We start from the raw sequence: 18185 nt of genomic DNA on the forward strand, positions 1-18185 counted from the left end.
TTTTCTCTCTCTCTCTCTCTGTCCACCGTCCTGTAGTCCGCCTCACCAGCAACAAGAACACACACACACACACACACACATCACAAATTGAAAGCTTCTGTTCATCTGAACCAAAAGGGGGAGTACAGACTGAACTCGGCATCAAGGCCCGAATCCCAATCTATGCATCCGGTAAAGTTTCCTGTGTGGTTTCCTTCCCCTCATTTTAATAATAGCGCACATTTAAAATAGTCACCAGAACCACATTGAGAAGGATCAAATGTGAGTTTTTTCTTTTTCTTCTAAATTGAGAAAATGAAATCAAGTCGGCGGTTATTCGCACAGGGAGCATGAAACGTATAAGAATCTGTTTGTGTGATGGATGAGTCGGTGTGTGTGTGTGTGTGTGTGTGTGTGGGGGGGGCTTCTTATTGCCTCCTCGGCTGGCTCTTATTGCCTGCTATAGCTTTGGGAGTGTTGAAGCAGGTATCCTCATCTTCAGAGCTAAATGTAGCCGGCTGCTCTTCTAACATATTGTCAGAGAAAAAGTGCACTTTAAAAAAAAAAAAAGAAAATCTTTAAAAAACACTTCTCTCTTCCCTCAAAATGTTTATTAGCCGGGATACATATTTAGCTTTACCAACAAAAAAAAAAGAAACGCCCCCCACTCCTCCGGCTTTATGCGTGTGATTGGAACATCGCCCACAGTGTTCCACTTGAAGTAATAGACAGATGGGAGCCAGTCACGGCGTCGCCTGTGATGGAGAGAAATGACCCCGCTGAACGCCGCCCTCCCTCCCACACTACATCAAAGTCACTCAACATTCACCAAGTCGCTCTCATGTTTGTTTTCATTCTCCTTATGGCTGTGTTCATATGTAGAGGAGAGGACCGCTTTATGCACCGGAATGGTGGAGGTGATTTATGAGAATAAAACTCTGAACGTCCACCATGTTTTATCACGTTTTTGTTATTACGTTCACATCCAGGTGTCGGTGAGACGGTGTTTCCTTTCCCTGAAACGTTCACGGGTACGAGGCCGTATATCTGAAGCCTGTGTATACTCTTAAGCCCACGGGTTGGAGGCTGCACAGCGAAGTGATGCATTGTGGGTCGTTACCTCACAGACAGCAGGGACTCACCTTGTGGTAAAACCATCAGCGTTTCACGTGTGTGACTTTGGGATTCAAATCAAACGGCGTGTAGGGTCCTTTGTGTTTTCTAGGCCCATTACAGTATTTATTTAAAAATGAATAATAAGTAAATAAATAACCGGCTCAACATTACTTCCCCGCTAGACTTTTATTTCCAGCATGATGGAGACTTAAAAAAAAAAAAAGAACCAGTGCTTAAACCTTCGTGTGGGGCAATAAATAATATATATATAAAATACAATTACTCAAATCCAAGTACACTGATCTCACCACTTTGATATTAAATCAGTGACATCTACAGATTAATGTGTTGGCGAGGAGAACATCCAACCCCACTGAAGTGACGTCACGTCCACACACCTGCAACAGTAATAAATGACGACAAAACTCAAATGCGGCCTGATGGGAAATCCACCGTTTTATCGATTACATTGTGTGTGTGTGTTAGAGTGTGTGTGAGTTTGTGTGGTGTGTGTGTGTTTGTGTGTGTGTGGGGGGCGGAGGTCTTTAGGAGTTATAGTTGCATCTCGTGTGGGAGCATGACTGCACTATGACAAAGCAACGTCGGTAGTGGGTCTGTTTCTTTTCTTTTTTTTTTAAATGACTCAACCAACCAGGAGGTTCTTCCCCACATGGTCCAGCCTGACCCCCCCTCCCCCCCCCCCAAAAGCAACGCATTCACAATCAAAGGCGGCACGCTGCCAGCCAGCATCCTCAGCGAGAGAAAGCGCAGTGTGTGTGTGCGCGCGCGCGCGTGTGTGTGTGTGTGTGTGTTTGTGATGGATGCAACTGCCATGCAAAGAGAGAGAGAGAGAGAGAGAGAGAGAGAGAGAGGGCGCATATATATTTGCAAACGATGCTTGACACATCGGTGTTGACAAACCGAGTCACGTGACGCGCGTGAAAGATGGCGCAGCTTATGGTATATTGCAGCTTTCTCGGGGTTTTCTCGCGCGGGCTCGACAGCTCGGACCGCGCATCGACACCGCGACCCTCTGCCTCCTAATTACCGACCGATTGAGCAACGTTCACGGCGGCTGGGCGGCCGTTACTGCGTTGGATCAGCCGTCGCGCGCGCGATTGGCTGAAAGAAGAAATAGAGGTTTTTTTTTAAAAAAAGAAAGAAAAAAAAAGAGAAATTTAAATGAATAAGCCTCGAGGAAAACAAAACATTCTCGTTCTGCAATAACACCTTTTTTTTGGGGGGGGGGGGGGGAGACTAGAAAAACCGCTCACAGTGTGCGTGCGTGCAAACGTGCGTGCCCGCTTTGCCTGCGCGCTTGCGCTTGTGTGTGTGTGCGTTACATTAGGTGGACACGGAGACTGCATCAGACTGGAGACACACGCCAGGGACATAATAGAGCGGAGATATCGAGGCTTTGATGGTCCTTCCTTCCTTCCTTCCTCCACCTCCTCCTCCTCCTCCACCCTTATTGCAAACACACACACACACACACACACACACACGCCAGGATCCAGAATCCCGGATCCAGAATCCCGGTCGAGGCATGTATAGTCCCATGTACGAGCAGCCAGGAGAATTCGTAGCCTTCAGCTCCCATTTTTTTTCAGCAGCATCATCTCACGATATCGACATAATGTGGCTCGCGCTACCGGAGGGGAAATAACCAAATATGTGGATACCAACAGAAGAGGAGAAAATCGGAGTTGGTGAGTCAATTGCACCTTTTTTTTTAATTATCATTCTGTATTGACGTTTAGGTTTCCCAGTGTTTTAAAAAAAATCACGTATAGAGTGATGGTCAGATTTTTATTTTATTATTTTTCACACCCTATATATATTTCCGCTCCTCGCCGCCCGCACATCGGCTCATCCAGCCCGTGTTTTTTCCCTTTATTATGCCCATCATCACACCCCAAATGAAGCAACACACACACACACACTTATAATGGCTGGTATACACGGGCAGTGACTGCATAGAAAGGGGGGAACATTGCGTGGGATGATACACCACCTTAGAGATGCTATCGCAGTCTGTACACAACCGCGGGCGGTGCTTTGAATCTGACTCCTAGTCTTGAGTTGTGTGGTTTTGGTCAAACAAAAAAATAATAAATAAAATAAAAATATGCGTCAGTGTAGCATTTTTTAGCCCTTTTTCTTTTTATGAACATATCTGAAGGAGGAGGAGGAAGGGAAGGGGGGGGGGGGGGGGGGGGGGGGGGGGGGGGGGGGGGGGGGGGGGGGGGGGGGGGGGGGGGGAGTAAAAAAAAACCGCCATTCGTGTTGAAACCACGAGGGGGCATCGTGACTGCGTCCCCTGCAACAGGTGAAGGCTGGAGTCTACCTGTAGACGGAAACACTGCCCTAATGCTGCTGCAACGATAGAGGGACTGCACCCCCCCCCCCCCCCCCTTGCACGTGTGCACTTTGACCCCCCGAGGAAGAGGCGGTAGAGTGCATTATGAGTGTTCATCTGTTTGAAGTGTAATAAGTATTATAACAACTATGACGCCACAAGACACCTCACGGTCGTTCTCGACTGAACCCCACAGCCCGAGGCTCCTATAGAGGGTCTTTTCATCGGGGCAGTGAGTCATGTCCAGATGCTCGTTACTTGCAGGGCTACTCACGCAGGCTTGCTTGCGCGTGCACACCCACACACTTAATAAACACGTTGTTTTGGAGGCATTAGAATCCATCACAATCGTTTCATAAACACTGCAGGACGAGAGCCCCAAATGGTCGTCCACCATAACATCGACTCTATCCTTTCATCCGTTTATCCGTCTGAGAATCACTGCAGGTGTTTTCTATTTTCTCTCTTTTTTATTTTGTAAAAAAAATGTATTTGGTGGGTTTTAAACAGGGGAGGGAGGGAGGGAGGGAGGTAGTGTGTGTATATGAGTGTGTGTGTGTGTGTGTGTCTTAGGGAGGGGGGGAGCAACAGTTCGGCGCAGCCTCCGCATCAGTCAGTCAGTCGGTTGCAGAGTGACCTGGCGCTGTCCACGGTGCTAAAACGTGCAGCTGTCCACGGTGCTGAAACGTTGCAGCTGACGCGGTCCACGGTGCTGAAACGTGCAGCTGGCGCTGTCCACGGTGCTGAAACGTGCAGCTGGCGCTGTCCACGGTGCTGAAACGTGCAGATGACGTTGTCCACGGTGCTGAAACGTGCAGATGACGCGGTCCACGGTGCTGAAACGTACAGATGACGCGGTACACGGTGCTGAAACGTGCAGATGACGCTGTCCACGGTGCTGAATGTATGCAGATGACGCTGTCCACGGTGCTGAAACGTGCAGATGACGTTGTCCACGGTGCTGAAACGTGCAGATGACGCGGTCCACGGTGCTGAAACGTGCAGATGACGCTGTCCACGGTGCTGAAACGTGCAGATGACGCTGTCCACGGTGCTGATAATGTGCAGATGACGCTGTCCACGGTGCTGAAATATTCGGGAGGGGTATGGGGGGGAGAGAAGAAGCGGAGCTGCCGTGTACCTACACCGAACATACTGTACCTTAGCAAAAGTAGCCCCCGCGTTACTCTCATCTTTGTTGTTACAGTGGCACCATTTTGCACAAATCGCCCCCCCCCCACCCCATCTTCTTTGCTTATATTTTGCCTGTAAATTGACCTCTCACCAATCTTGCCGCACACCGATATGAAACTGTGATGTGTGTGTGTGTGTGTGTGTGTGTGTGTGTCAGCAGTCTGTCCCTGTGTTGTCTTTATGGGCTCTGTCTTTAAGGAGAGGAAGCAGCAGGAGACCACCTCATGAAACCTTAATGCCTCTTTCTTAGAATCGCTGCCTATTCATTTGTTTGTTTGTTTACTCAGGAAGTTATATTAGCTTGTAAACAACATGTCGAGTGGCAGCAAAGGCCCGGCTCCTTCTCACCCTGGAACTGCAACTGATAATCATTTTAAACACCAAATTGATCTATTATTTCCTATGTTTACTTAAAAAGTAACGGAATATGAGTTAATTGTTTAATTTAATAAATTGTCAACATTAAACCCATCAAATCAAATAAATCCTCAGTCCAGTCTTCTTGAGATTTCTCTTATTACATATATATATATATATATATATATATATATATATATATATATATATATATATATATGTATAGAGGTTATTAAACTCTATAAAATCTGGGATTAAATCCGCCATGATTTTATTTGGGTGTTAGCATAACTGCACGTCAGCACTATAAAAACACCCTTTTCGTTTTCACTCGTGAGAGTCGGCCTATACGTGGTCATTCTAAAAAGGACTTTATGATGACTCCGGGACTTTACGATGACCCCCCCCCCCCCCCCTCTTGCAGCGGACACTGATTCGGGATCAGATTCGGTGAAACGCTCCTCTGCCTCTGTGGCCAGGAATCCCTACGTTAGCAAGACTTCAGCGCAGGAATGTGTCAGAGCGAGTGAGTGTGCGTTCGAGTCGTGCCGAGCAACATGACTCAGTGGGCGAAGCCCGGAATATATATATATATATATATATATATATATATATATATATATATATATATTTTTTTTTATTTTTTTTTTTTACTTTGCTGGATCTGGGACAGGGACTACTCAAGCAGGACCTCCGTGGTCCGCGTGCTCACATTGCATTACTGGAAAAAGGGGTTTAAGGATTCACTCGCTGAGCAGCTCAGCTCCAGTTGTGCTGGTCGCCGTCGAGACTCGAACAAAAAGAAACTCCAAGGAAACGTCAGCGCTGCAGCGTCTCCCTTTTTTAAATTTATTACAATGTTTCTCAGCCAATAACGGACGATTCATAATCCACGATGATGTTTACGGTTGTGCCGGCAGGTCCTTTCTTTTTTTAATGACATCGCCCCTCTCTCAGCAGAACATGTCTCCCCTGTCAGGTGACTCCAACGCAAGGTCACGGGGTCACGCATGCTGTCGCTATATTACATAGAGAGGAACAACTATTTGTCAAGACGTGGCAGCATGTAATGATATTTACACTGGAAGGTGATACTGTAAATATATATATATATATATATATATATATATATATATATATATATATATATATATATGTATTCTTTTAACCAACGATAGCTTACATATTGAATTTGGCCTGACGGTCAAACGGCAGAGAATGACAGGAAGCAGCAAAGTGAAGGGTAGGCAAGGGAAATAGGTCAAAGGTCACCGTCAACATAGTGTCTTTAAATACCTTCCACTGGCTTCATGAGTGTTTTTTATTTTAATTTTAATGTGCTCCGCTGGTGAAAAGCATTAAAACAGAAGACGAGTTATTGTTATTTCATTCTCACCGATGCTGCTTGGATGATTTTGATTGTTAATTTGACAATTATTTTCTAGTTTGTGTGTAATGCTTATTCCTTTAAACTCACCAGCTGATCTTCCCTCTTATGGCTCTCAGTGTTTGTGAGACTCAGGTGGTATTGTGTAAACTTTGAGTGTCATAACTTCGGCATAATGAAAGATATGAATGTTTGGTGGCGGGTATTAAACGCTGCGATGGAGAAAAAACAACAACTTGGTGGTTCTACGAAGAATAATTAAGAGCAGGAAGTAGAGAACATCGTGTGCTTTGAGTTTATTTATTTTTGCCGGTTGACAATAGAGAGTAAACATCGCCTCTTCAGCTGGTTTTCAATCGGTTAAATCTAAAGTATTTAAAGTTATGACACTTTTTATACTGTTTGGCAATACGTCGTATTCATGCTATTTATTTAAATGTATTTTTTTGGTGTTAATGCTTTTGGTAAGGTTAATAATTCTTTCTGACTCAACATCCTCCGTTTGCTTTAAACTGCAACAACCAGATCACTCAAGGAATCCCACTTTTGGGGGAACTTTCTTCTCGGCCGTGAGAGCCGAAGCTTCTCGGACCTTTTGATGAATTCAGGTCTCGTGCTTCGTAATGAAATGTTCTGAAACACGGATCGGCTTCAGGCTACAAAAAACAACAACAAAGAAATTAAACATCCTTCCAAAAATTAGCGGTGATTTGTGGTCGTGAAACCTTTTTGGATCGGAATAAACCCAAAAGAAAAAAAATGGAATACAACAAAGAAATATATCTTTTAGAAATCCCGGGTCACGTGTTTTTGCCTCCGATCATTGATGATCCATATTGGCAGATACAGATCCCTTTATTGTTTGATTATAGCAGCTCGTCTCTAAGGCTCCCGACTATTTTTGTTTTTCCACCGTCCCCAAAAATCCTTTTTAGCCGCTCTGAAGTCTGTGAACCATCAGTCTGTTATTGCCTGTTATCCTTTTGCTTTATCATAGTAAATGATAGTGTTGTTTTTGTTCTTCCGTCATAGAAACACACAATTCAAATGATAAGGAAATACAAGATTATATTTGTATGGATTAAAACAAATCTTGTCATTAGTAGTTTAAATGATGTTTTATTATTGTGCGCCCCAAAACGTCACAGTAAAGGAATACAGGCTTTGTATATATATATATATATATATATATATATATATATATATATATATATATATATATATATATATATATAAATAACATATATATATATATATATTTATATAAATAATATATTGTTTTATATATATATATATATATACATGCTATGTATATATATATGTGTATATATATATATATATATATATATGCTGTGTATATAAACGTCACAGTCAAAGGAATACATATACATATACATATATATATATATATATATATATATATATATATATATATATATATATATCTGTCATACATGTAACAATGGAAGTGTGGGGAGGTGAGAGGAGGACAGCAGGAGCCTCCTCCTGTGCTCGAGCCCCATAATTCCTGTGAGTTACTGGTTACACAACAGCGGCCATAAGACGCCATGTGGACGATGAATGCTACGAAAGAGAGACCGATGGGAAGTCAACGTGTTTCCACTGCCTGTCCCGTCAGTCCTTCCAACATCCTACGTTCAACATGTTGAAGTGGAAAGACAAATTGTGCTATGTGTGTGTGTGTGTGTGTGTGTGTGCGTGTCAATATGCAAATGAAAATGCCGAAAGCTGTAAGGCACAATGAAAGAGTGTTTACACAGCTTTGAGTCTTTTTTTGTTATTGTTTTTTTTGTGAGGGTGGACTATTAAAATATGAGCCTGCCTGATGCGCCCCTCTCTCTCTCTCTCTCTCTCTCTCTCTCTCTCTCTCTCTCTCTCTCTCTCTCTCTCTCTCTCTCTCTCTCTCTCTCTCTCTCTCTCTCTCTCTCTCTCTCTCTCTCTCTCTCTCTCTCTCTCTCTCTCTCTCTCTCTCTCTCTCTCTCTCTCTCTCTCTTGGAAACATGACAAGCTCGTCTTGTCCTGACGTGGCTTTCTCTAAAGAGTGGTTCAAACGGTGCCAGTGCAATTCAAATGAAATAGAGGCCATTAAAGAGCATGCACTCTCAAATGGGACGAACTTAGGCCACCGGCTGGAAAAGGTGACAAGGAGGCTCTTTAAAGTCGATCATGCCCAATACGCTTGACTTAATCTCCGGGGGGGTGCATGCAGCATCCAATAAGCATTTGCCATTTAGAAAAAAAAAAGCCCAGATCTCCCGCAGCAGTAACAGTGAAGAAAGCCCTCCAGTTTGTAGATCATCTGTTGCCATAGTTACCCGAGCACAGGAGAAAAAATATATAAAAACCCTCAAACAGGCGACGGAGCCCCTCCTCCTCTTCCTCCCCCTCACTGGGTCCCCTGGCTAGTTCATTAGAATAATGATTCACACCAAACTCTCCTTGAAGGGCCACCATTTGTATAGGTTTAAAGAAAAGAAAAAAGAAAGGAGCCTTGTCATCATTAAACAAGTTTGTCTTCAGCGAGGCGAAGGCCTCCTCCTGCAGGCATCCGTCCCTGAAGGAATAATCGTGTTCTTAATCAGAGTCGCATGATTTTGTTTTAATGTTGTTTGGTCAGAGTTGCTGCGAAAAAAAAAGGAGGCGGCACGGAAAGATTTATGCTAATGCCGACTTATGATAAAGCAGCGTTTACATGCTTAGCAGGTTTGTGTGGGCTCTATTTTGGGAGACAGTTCAATTAACTTCACGCTGCACAAAAAGAAAAAAAGAATCAGGCCGCTTAAAGAATTAATTGCCTATTAAAATGACTCCCCACTTCAGGGTGGGAGCGTGTTTACAGTTTGCTAAGCAGTGGTTCCTGTGACACTGTGTTCAGATGTTTGCATTAAAATCAGCTTTATTAAAAAGACCCCCCCCCCCCCCCCCCCCCGAAACAGAGGACCGTGTCGCTTAATCGGAGGTCGCGAAGGTTAAACCGAGCCTGCGTTCTTTTTTTAATTATTAATATGCTCGACAATCAAGTACCACCAGGTCAAATCATGTTGTTTCTCTCTCTCTCTTTTCCGCTCAGTGATCTGCAACTTCCGGTCGTCGGTATGCCAGGCCCTGGTGCTGGAGATCGGGGAAACGGTTCAGATTCTGGAGAAGAGTGAAGGTAAACAACAACAAAAATAAGCAATACGGTTTCCTCTGGGAATGCATCGTTTCTTTGGTGTTTGTGGTTATAAAAACGATCGCTGGTCTGTAACTGTTGGACTTTTGTCTTTTTTAGCTCCCTGGGGGGTTAATCTACATTCTGCAGTATTTACAGTGTGTTGGGCTACTTTGAGGCCAAATTCATTCATATTATTTTCAGTTTGACATGTTAACTACAACAAAACCCACACATTAAAAAAAATATATACAAAATACAAATAATAATAATACATAACATAGCATGACAACTCAGACTCGGACATAAATCGTCATCTTCCATATTTAACCTGTTATAACAATTCAATATTAATTAATAGTGTGCAAATAACTCTTCTGGGGTCCCTGGGATCCCAAAGTTGCAAACTCTCATTCTTACAACCATTTTATTTTCACTTCATAGAGGCCGAATGTCCCAAGAAGAATAATACAAAATCCATCATTTGTATTTTATTCCTGTCAATAACTATGTATGATGGTAATACTTATTATAGGTAAATGAGAGGCAATGTTCTGAAAGACATTTGAGTTAAATCTGGAAAACATAAGCAGTTGTTGATTTTTCCAGATTAATTTTCCAAAAAGACCTTTAAATAATAAAGAAAGAAACTATCGCTGAAGCTTACGCAATTAAAAAATAGCTAATTATCCCGTTAATTATTTTTGTTTTAGTGTCTGGTGGGAGTTTGACTCCCACAGTATTTGTACAATCGGTCTCCTGAGCTTTGATGGTACAAATTATATATAAATAATCCCGAAATAAATTATTGTGCCAGAGTTTGATTAAAGATTAGAAACAGAAGATTAGCAAAAAAAAAACAATACCGGCCGTATAATATGAACAACAATTTAAGTATATTATTTAAGTATTATTTATTAAGTGTAAAATAAATAATACTGATACCATTGCAAATGAAATGCAATAGCGATAAGAGTAAGGTCAATAAATAAAGTTTAAATGAAAATACAACTAAAATAGAAAAAGTAAATTACAACAACAAAAGCTAAAATCCAAATAAAGTGCCTAATGGAAACTAAAATAGAAAAGTAATATTGATGATATTGAGAGAGATATTGTCAATGATATTGCACAAAAAACATTACAGATGAAGTTGAAATGTAATAGTGCACAATATGTGGTTACTATTGTTTTAATTCATGGTGAACCAAAACAAACTGTAAACTTGGATAAATACCAGTTCTAACATACATTTTCCTTCATTTTATGTATCATGTGTTATGATGTAATCCCATTACTTTATCCCAGTCCCTCCAGTGGTGTCTAGAAAGCCACTAACGTTAACTTTTTGATGTAGCCGAGCTAGCTTAGCCGTTAGCCACTATCTGTGTTAGTTTGGGGCCAATAAATTATGGCTAACTGACTAAGAAGTATCTGCGGCCTCATTTTAATGCGCCGTGTTTAGCTTTTGTTTGTCAAAAAGACAGTCGTGTTTAAACGGTTTAGTTTAGGCTGTTAGGCTAGGCTAGTCCAAGCTAGTCTAAGCTAGCATTGTTAGCTAATACAAGTTTTAGTCGGCTGTACACGGTATGCAGGAATTTTTACTAACATGAGTAATATATATATATATATATATATATATATATATATATTTAATCCAGTGAGCTGTTTGTTGTCATGTTTTCACAGCAGAACGACGTTCACGCTGACATTTAAAGAAACTGTTACAATTGGATTTTAAGGGGGTTAAAAAAAAAGAAAAATGGCGCTCTTCACCAACCTCTTGTACCACAATACCGAGTACTTCAGCATACTTGTGTAATGGCACATGTTGTGCACGGTACTTCTCTGATGTGCTCTTTTGCTCTTCCTTTAGGTTGGTACAGAGGCTTTTCCTCCAAGAAGCCTTCTGTCAAGGTAATTATAACAGTTGAGTCCTGCTGTCGACAATATTTAGCATTTTTAATGAATTGAGAGTGAATAAAGCTCTTCACTAAACTATTTGGATTATATTTATGCAACAGACCTTTGACACAACTTGTTGGACAACCAGCATTAAATAAAGGAGAACTAAGATTGTATTAAAACACACAGAGTCACCAAAACATCTGTAAATCTGGTTGATCTTTGATAAGAGACCAATACATATTTGCCAATGATAATGTGGCACGAGCAATCCGAAATAACTCCTTCTAGACAACAAAGAGCTTAATGACTGATTGACTTATTTAATAGAGCTTTGATTTGACAAAAAAATAGAAATCTCCTGACCTGTATTTCCAGATGTGCTTTCATAAAAATACTGTTTTCACCAAGTTGTTTTGACTTCATAGCAAAAGAAAAGCACAAAATGTCAATAGGCCATCTTAAATATGCAATTCACAAATGGGGACAAACCAAAAAAGCTACAAGGCAAATATAATAACAAATGGTAAAAGGTATGTGCTTTGCATCACATGCACATCTGTATATGAGGCACATGCCGGCTCTATTTTTTATTTATTTAATAGCAGAGCAATTTCTCACCTGTGCGGAAATCTTTATTAAAAAAAAAGAATCCAGATTTTGTTTTCCTTTCAGCCAGCAGATGGTGCAATTAGTGATCCTTTTTTCAAAAATAAAATGACAATTTAGTTCTAATCCGTAACATTACACAACTGTTTTCCTTCTGCAGCACACACGTGTTGCATCTTTGATCAGAAAGAAAGTCAAGATGGATCCCGTAACAGTCTTGTGCAATGCTGCGTCGTTATCATAAATCCTGCTCAGTGAGCAGAGAGACCATAGGTGCATAACTCCCAATAATACAACACCATCACTGCCGACAGAGATCAATACTCTGCACTGCAGTAAGTGGTTATTATACACTTCCCATGGGATGGCTTGTTCAGTATAAAGACTGTTTATGAGAGACTCCATCCTTGATAACCTGTGGGACAGTTTGCACATACATACATGCAAACATAGTAGCATCAGAAAGACGAATAGTATAATATAATAATATAATATTAGAAAACATTGAGAGCATTATTTTTTGGGGGGGCTATTTCGTAGATCCACTATGCCAGTGGTCACTAACAGGCCGACCGCGATCCGGGTCCGGACCCAGACGCCGTTGTCTCTGGACCCTCGACCGAAAACCGACTGATAACTGAGTGATCACATCTTCATGGATCGCTTCTCTTTCCCCGACTCTCGTCCTCCGGTCCCGGAAACGCACCGACCAATTACACGCGTTGTAAATCATCTCACGTGATCCTCCTCGGCCAATCACACGTGTGTATTCTGTTAAGCCCCGCCCTCGACTCGAGCGCCACATTCACACACACGGAGCGACAGGAGAGAAGTGATTTCACCTGTTGCTCCACAAAGAGAAACGTGGACAGGAATGTGCGGACTCTTAAATGTCTATTGTTCACACGACATCTGAGTACGTACTGATATTGATCAGATACAAATAATAACATTAAAAGCACTTCTCCACACTTGTGAACAACACGGTGACGTTATGTGTGTGTTTGAACCGCTCTTAGTCTGGGCTCAGGGTCACCGAGACACTCAAACTCCTCCACCGCGATAAGGCGGCGGTTCGCCGGGGAGAGAAGAAGAGGTTTACCAAGTCCCGTCGTCTCGTTATGGATTGTCGGTAGTTCAGCCGCCGTCCGGCGTGCAGCAGCTGGTTCTGTGATTGCCAGCTTCAGAACCATTCTGCTGCGTCAGTATGTTGACGGGAGTCTTACATACCGTTGGCCCCCAAGGGGCCGCTGCCTTTAAAGGACACTACCACCCAATCCCCACCGGACTAGCGGCGCTCGTTTCTATTTATACCCTCTGGCTCGGTGTTCTGTGATGTCACAGAGTTCCCGTGATGTCACAAAGAGGTCACGTGACGTCACTGGGAGTTTCCCGTGATGTCACTGGGAGTTTCCCGTGACGTCACTGGGAGTTTCCCGTGATGTCACTAAGAGGTCACGTGATGTCACTGAACCGAATGTTTGTGGTAAAGGAATCACAGAACCAATAGAATGACTGTTACTATGGAAACGGTGACATTCGTGAGTGGTGTGGGGGAGGAGCTAAAAGCTTCTTTTTTTTTTAGCTCCTCCCCCAAACCGAATGTTGTAGCTCCTCCCCCAACCTTTTCTGTTGCAGAATTAACTGCTCAATCAAAGAGTCATGCAACAAAAAAACGACACATTGTTGCTGTTTCCGGAAAATAAAGTGCATTTAATTTTTTGAAGTTTCATATTTCATGTATTGTTTTAGAAATACATTAATGGAAAAACACTGACCTAAAACAGTTTTTTTAAAAACTGTTTTAGAGGTTGAATCCTAATTGTTTGGTGACCCCTGACCTCTCCTCTACCAGCCTTGTGTATAGAGCAAATAGTAAAAGATACAATTGCATTACTTATTAAACGAAGGGCCATACAGTCTGTTGACATTCTTCAAAGAGGATAATCATGATAATATAATATAATAATCCATTTTATTTGTATAGCGCCTTAAAAGGTACTCAAGGCACTTTACATGGTAAAGACAAACAATAGAAGTAACAGCAAAACTGAGTATCACAGTGCAGTGCAAATGCAGATTTAAATGAATGGGTTTTAAGTGCGGTTTTGAAAGTGGCGAATGACAGAGATATCATGAATACGCCCAGCATGTCAAACTAAAGATCTGATTGGTTGAAGACTATGACAATCAACGATAACGTCCACATGAACATTAATCTGCAAAGGCTACCTAGAGGGCCTCGGGCCTCTCTTCTTACAAAGAGACATAGAGGTGACATCTGATTGGATGAAAGCTCTCCTTTAAACAAGCTGAACTGGAAGCAGAGCAACAAAATAAGCTAATAGGAAAAAATTATTATAATACATGTATTCTATTCTGTTTTAAATCAAGCCTTTAGTTTACTTGAAAAAAGAGAAGATAATGTATTTATTATTAGAGTATGTAGTTATAATTGATCCAGTTCAATTGGAAATCTGTAATAATAAATATTGTTTCGATGTTATTCAATTGAACTTTCTTTATTTAATTTGACAGTCATTGGTTTACGACACACAGACGTTAATACAACTGTTGGCTACTTCAATACATATGGCACAAAATCAGAGCGAAAATGTGACATTATTGTGATGTCGCGGACCTTTTGCATGAGGACATCTCTAACTGGACCTCGCTGAATTTTAGTAGAATACCCCTGCACTATGCTTTGAAGTGAAGTGTTATGTGATGCGGGGCTGTAATGCTTAAAAAGAAAGCACAAAAGCGGTCCAGCGCTGGTAAACGTAGGCGTTAGTGGCTGCACGCTGTCCTCCTCTACTCGCGTCGGCTATTTACGGTTCTTACTAACACCCCTCCATTTTGTTATGTACTCTGCCGCCCACATCCAGTCGCCCCCGTACTCTCTCTCTCTCTCTCTCTCTCTGTGCCGGGAGGAATCAGTCGTGCTCTGCTGTGGCCGATTCGCCACATCTGGCAGATCGGAATAAGAAAAGATGAACTGCAAAAGGGGGGGGGGGGGGGGGGGGGGGGGGGTCCCGCGCTAAGCCGAGCCACAATAGGGCTCCTGCACGATGCTCGGCCTCTTGTCTCTGCGGCGTGTGACACACACACACACACACACACACACACACACGTTCTTCGACCGCATAATGTGTCGACCAGCAGAATTGGATAATCTCCACTCGAGACAGTTTAGATGTTGTTGTTGTTTTCTTTCTACCTATCAACACAAAGGCAACACAACACTGTACACTGTGGTTGCATGTGTAGCAGGAGGGTGAAGAACGTGACCCTGTCACACTCGGTAACATCTCTGCTCCTTCCTCTCTCTGTCCACAGGGCCTTTTCCCGGTCAGCTATGTCCACTTGAAGAAATCCACAGTGACCAACAGAGGGTGAGTTCTGTGACCAATTTTTTTTATTTGAGCTCGCGCTGCATCGTAATTGACCCTCGGCTAAGCCCCGCCTCCCACGCCGCTCCTCCGTCACTAACGGCAGGCCCGGAATAAATATTATCTAATATTTAGAGAAACGAAAAAGGGATTTTCAGAGAGAAGCAGAAAGAAGGGTTTACAATATGGGGTTGAAGGATGAAAAGAAGGATTTTAGAAACCTCTAAATACATCTCATACCAGCTTTCGTGAGACAAGTATCCTTATTACACAATAAGACAAGCTCAAAATCCTACTCCTGTGGTTGTATAGAAGTCTATGCTTCATGTGTTAAAGCGGCATTCTCTCTACTGACCACCAGGGAGCGACTCCTCTGGTTGTATAGAAGTCTATGCTTCATGTGTTAAAGCTGCATTCTCTCTCCTGACCACCAGGGGGCGACTCCTCTGGTTGTATAGAAGTCTATGCTTCATGTGTTAAAGCTGCATTCTCTCTCCTGACCACCAGGGAGCGACTCCTCTGGTTGTATAGAAGTCTATGCTTCATGTGTTAAAGCTGCATTCTCTCTCCTGACCACCAGGGGGCGACTCCTCTGGTTGTATAGAAGTCTATATAAATGACTCTACTTCTCTTGATGTATTCCCTCAGTAAACATTGTAAACATTAGTTTATGGTCTCAATCTCTAGTTTCAAGTCTTCTTCAATACAGCGTGATGTTCACTTAGTAAATTATGGTCAAACAGACCATAAAGCATGGTACGCTTTAGGGGCGTTACAGCGTCTCTACGTCACTCCTCCGCATTACAAATATAGTTTATCGGCTGTAAAATAATGGCGATGGCCGTAATCCAAAATGGCGTAAATGCTGTATGTATAAATGCTTGCTGCACAGGTAACATTAGAGAGGGATCCCACAGCTTCCTTGATTCTTCCTGCTGATTCCTCCCGTCTTATAAAAACGTAGTTCTGGCTTCTTTACCCTGTTGGGAGTAAATCCCACTGCACGGCAGCTTTTTAGGCACCTTCACACAATAAAAAGTAAATGGAGAGCAATGAATGGTTTTCCGATGAATTGTTTTCCCCCTCCGTTGTGGGCGGGACTTAAATGCGATCCGTCGACCAATCACACTAAGATTAGAGTGAAGGGTATGAATTCATCATCAAGAAGACGCGGCAAGCGAGGTTAAGTAATTGCACTTTATCGAGACTTATTGGAGGACGACGTGATCAATGACGACGAAAACATTTGAGTTTATTCCACACTGGTCAGGAGCTCTCCTTCACACTGGGAGTTTGATACAGATTCATCAAATGATGTCAGAGCGTGACCAATCAATCAAGACCATTACCACCGGACATCTGCTGCCATGCACACACACACACACACACACACACACACACACACACACGTGCACACACTCTCTCTCACATCCACAGTTCCTGCCATAATAGCCGTAGAGGCCGGAATAAAGATTTAATTTCTCTCCACGATGTTATTTCTTATTTTATAGCTGCTTTTTAAAACGTGTCTCGATGCAGCGACATTCATTGTGTGTTTGTGTCGTTTGAATAATTTACACACCGCTCATTTAAAATGGTCCTCTCGAATGCTGATGTCACGCTGTACTCTGTGACCACCGTATAGATGCTCCTGTAAAAGGGTTTAATGCAGGAATAAACAATAAACAACAACAATGTATAGACTCGTCGCTTATGTTCCATTAGGAGGTGGTTTGTGTATCCACAGACATCCGGCCATCGCGTCTGTATTTTCTCATCCCTTCTTCTTAATTTTCGTTGCGTTTGGGACACTTTCTTTTTTGGGGCCTCGCGTGGAGGCGCGTTGTGCACGAGGCGTCGCGTCCACGTGAACGTGCACGAGGCCCACGTGCACGTGCACGAGGCCCACCGCAGCTCTGTCGGACACAAAGTGGCCGTGTTTGTCGAATGACAACGGCTTGTTAAATCTTTTTGTATTTTTTTTATGTGCTCCAGTTTGCAGCACACACACACGCACACATACACACACACACACACACACACACACACACACACACACACACACAGGATAAAGTCTGCCCCGCGGCTGCACATCCGTTAACGCCGCTCCTTCCCCCGCAGGCTTGTGCCGAGCGGTGTGAGATGTGTTTATTCAGTTTCCAGGTCACAGTGAGGTCACAATGTATGTAAGTGTGTCTATAAGGGGATCAACAAAAGTACCTTTCTGATATCAAACTGATACCCGTATGTGTGTGTGTGTGTGTGTCTTTCTGTCTCCGCTGCAGGCTGTGCGAGACGGTGGTGCCCCTGGAGGACCCTATCATCACAGAGACCACCTCCACACTGCAGGAATGGGGGGTCCTGTGGAAGCAGCTCTATGTGGTCAGTAGCACCAAACACCGGGCAGTGAACGTGACAGCGGATCTACAGTTTTACCGAGAAGCTCTAAGGGGAGGAAAGAAGCTTTCGGACATTGAATCCGTTGTTGTTTCATTCGCATGCTCCTGAGGGGGTTTTACTGGAATAAGCTTCTCCAGTATGTCGCACCCAATTCAACACCTGGAATAACCAGTAAGCATCGTGACTAGAGATACACCCCAAACATACGGAGACGGCTCCTTTGGATACTCCCCCATCTACAATTTCATATTCCAGATATTGTGCCTCGGGACCCGTCGTATGCGATGTCATGCCTGTCAATCAGTCAGACGATTG

At 42.9% G+C, this 18185-nt stretch overlaps 1 protein-coding gene across 1 annotated transcript in view; it reads left to right on the forward strand.

The window, feature by feature from the left end:
* The first annotated feature begins 2767 nt into the window (after positions 1-2767).
* Positions 2768-18185, forward strand: part of LOC117734058 (dedicator of cytokinesis protein 3-like) — a 48767-nt gene continuing 33349 nt past the window's right edge. The window contains exons 1-5 of the mRNA XM_034538122.1: positions 2768-2804; positions 9484-9567; positions 11441-11481; positions 15418-15473; positions 17756-17852. Of these exons, the coding sequence (XP_034394013.1) occupies positions 2768-2804; positions 9484-9567; positions 11441-11481; positions 15418-15473; positions 17756-17852 (315 nt within the window). The remainder of the gene's footprint in view (positions 2805-9483; positions 9568-11440; positions 11482-15417; positions 15474-17755; positions 17853-18185) is intronic.

This window comes from Cyclopterus lumpus, chromosome 7 (genome assembly GCF_009769545.1).
Source record: "Cyclopterus lumpus isolate fCycLum1 chromosome 7, fCycLum1.pri, whole genome shotgun sequence".
NCBI classification, from domain to species: Eukaryota; Metazoa; Chordata; class Actinopteri; order Perciformes; family Cyclopteridae; genus Cyclopterus; species Cyclopterus lumpus.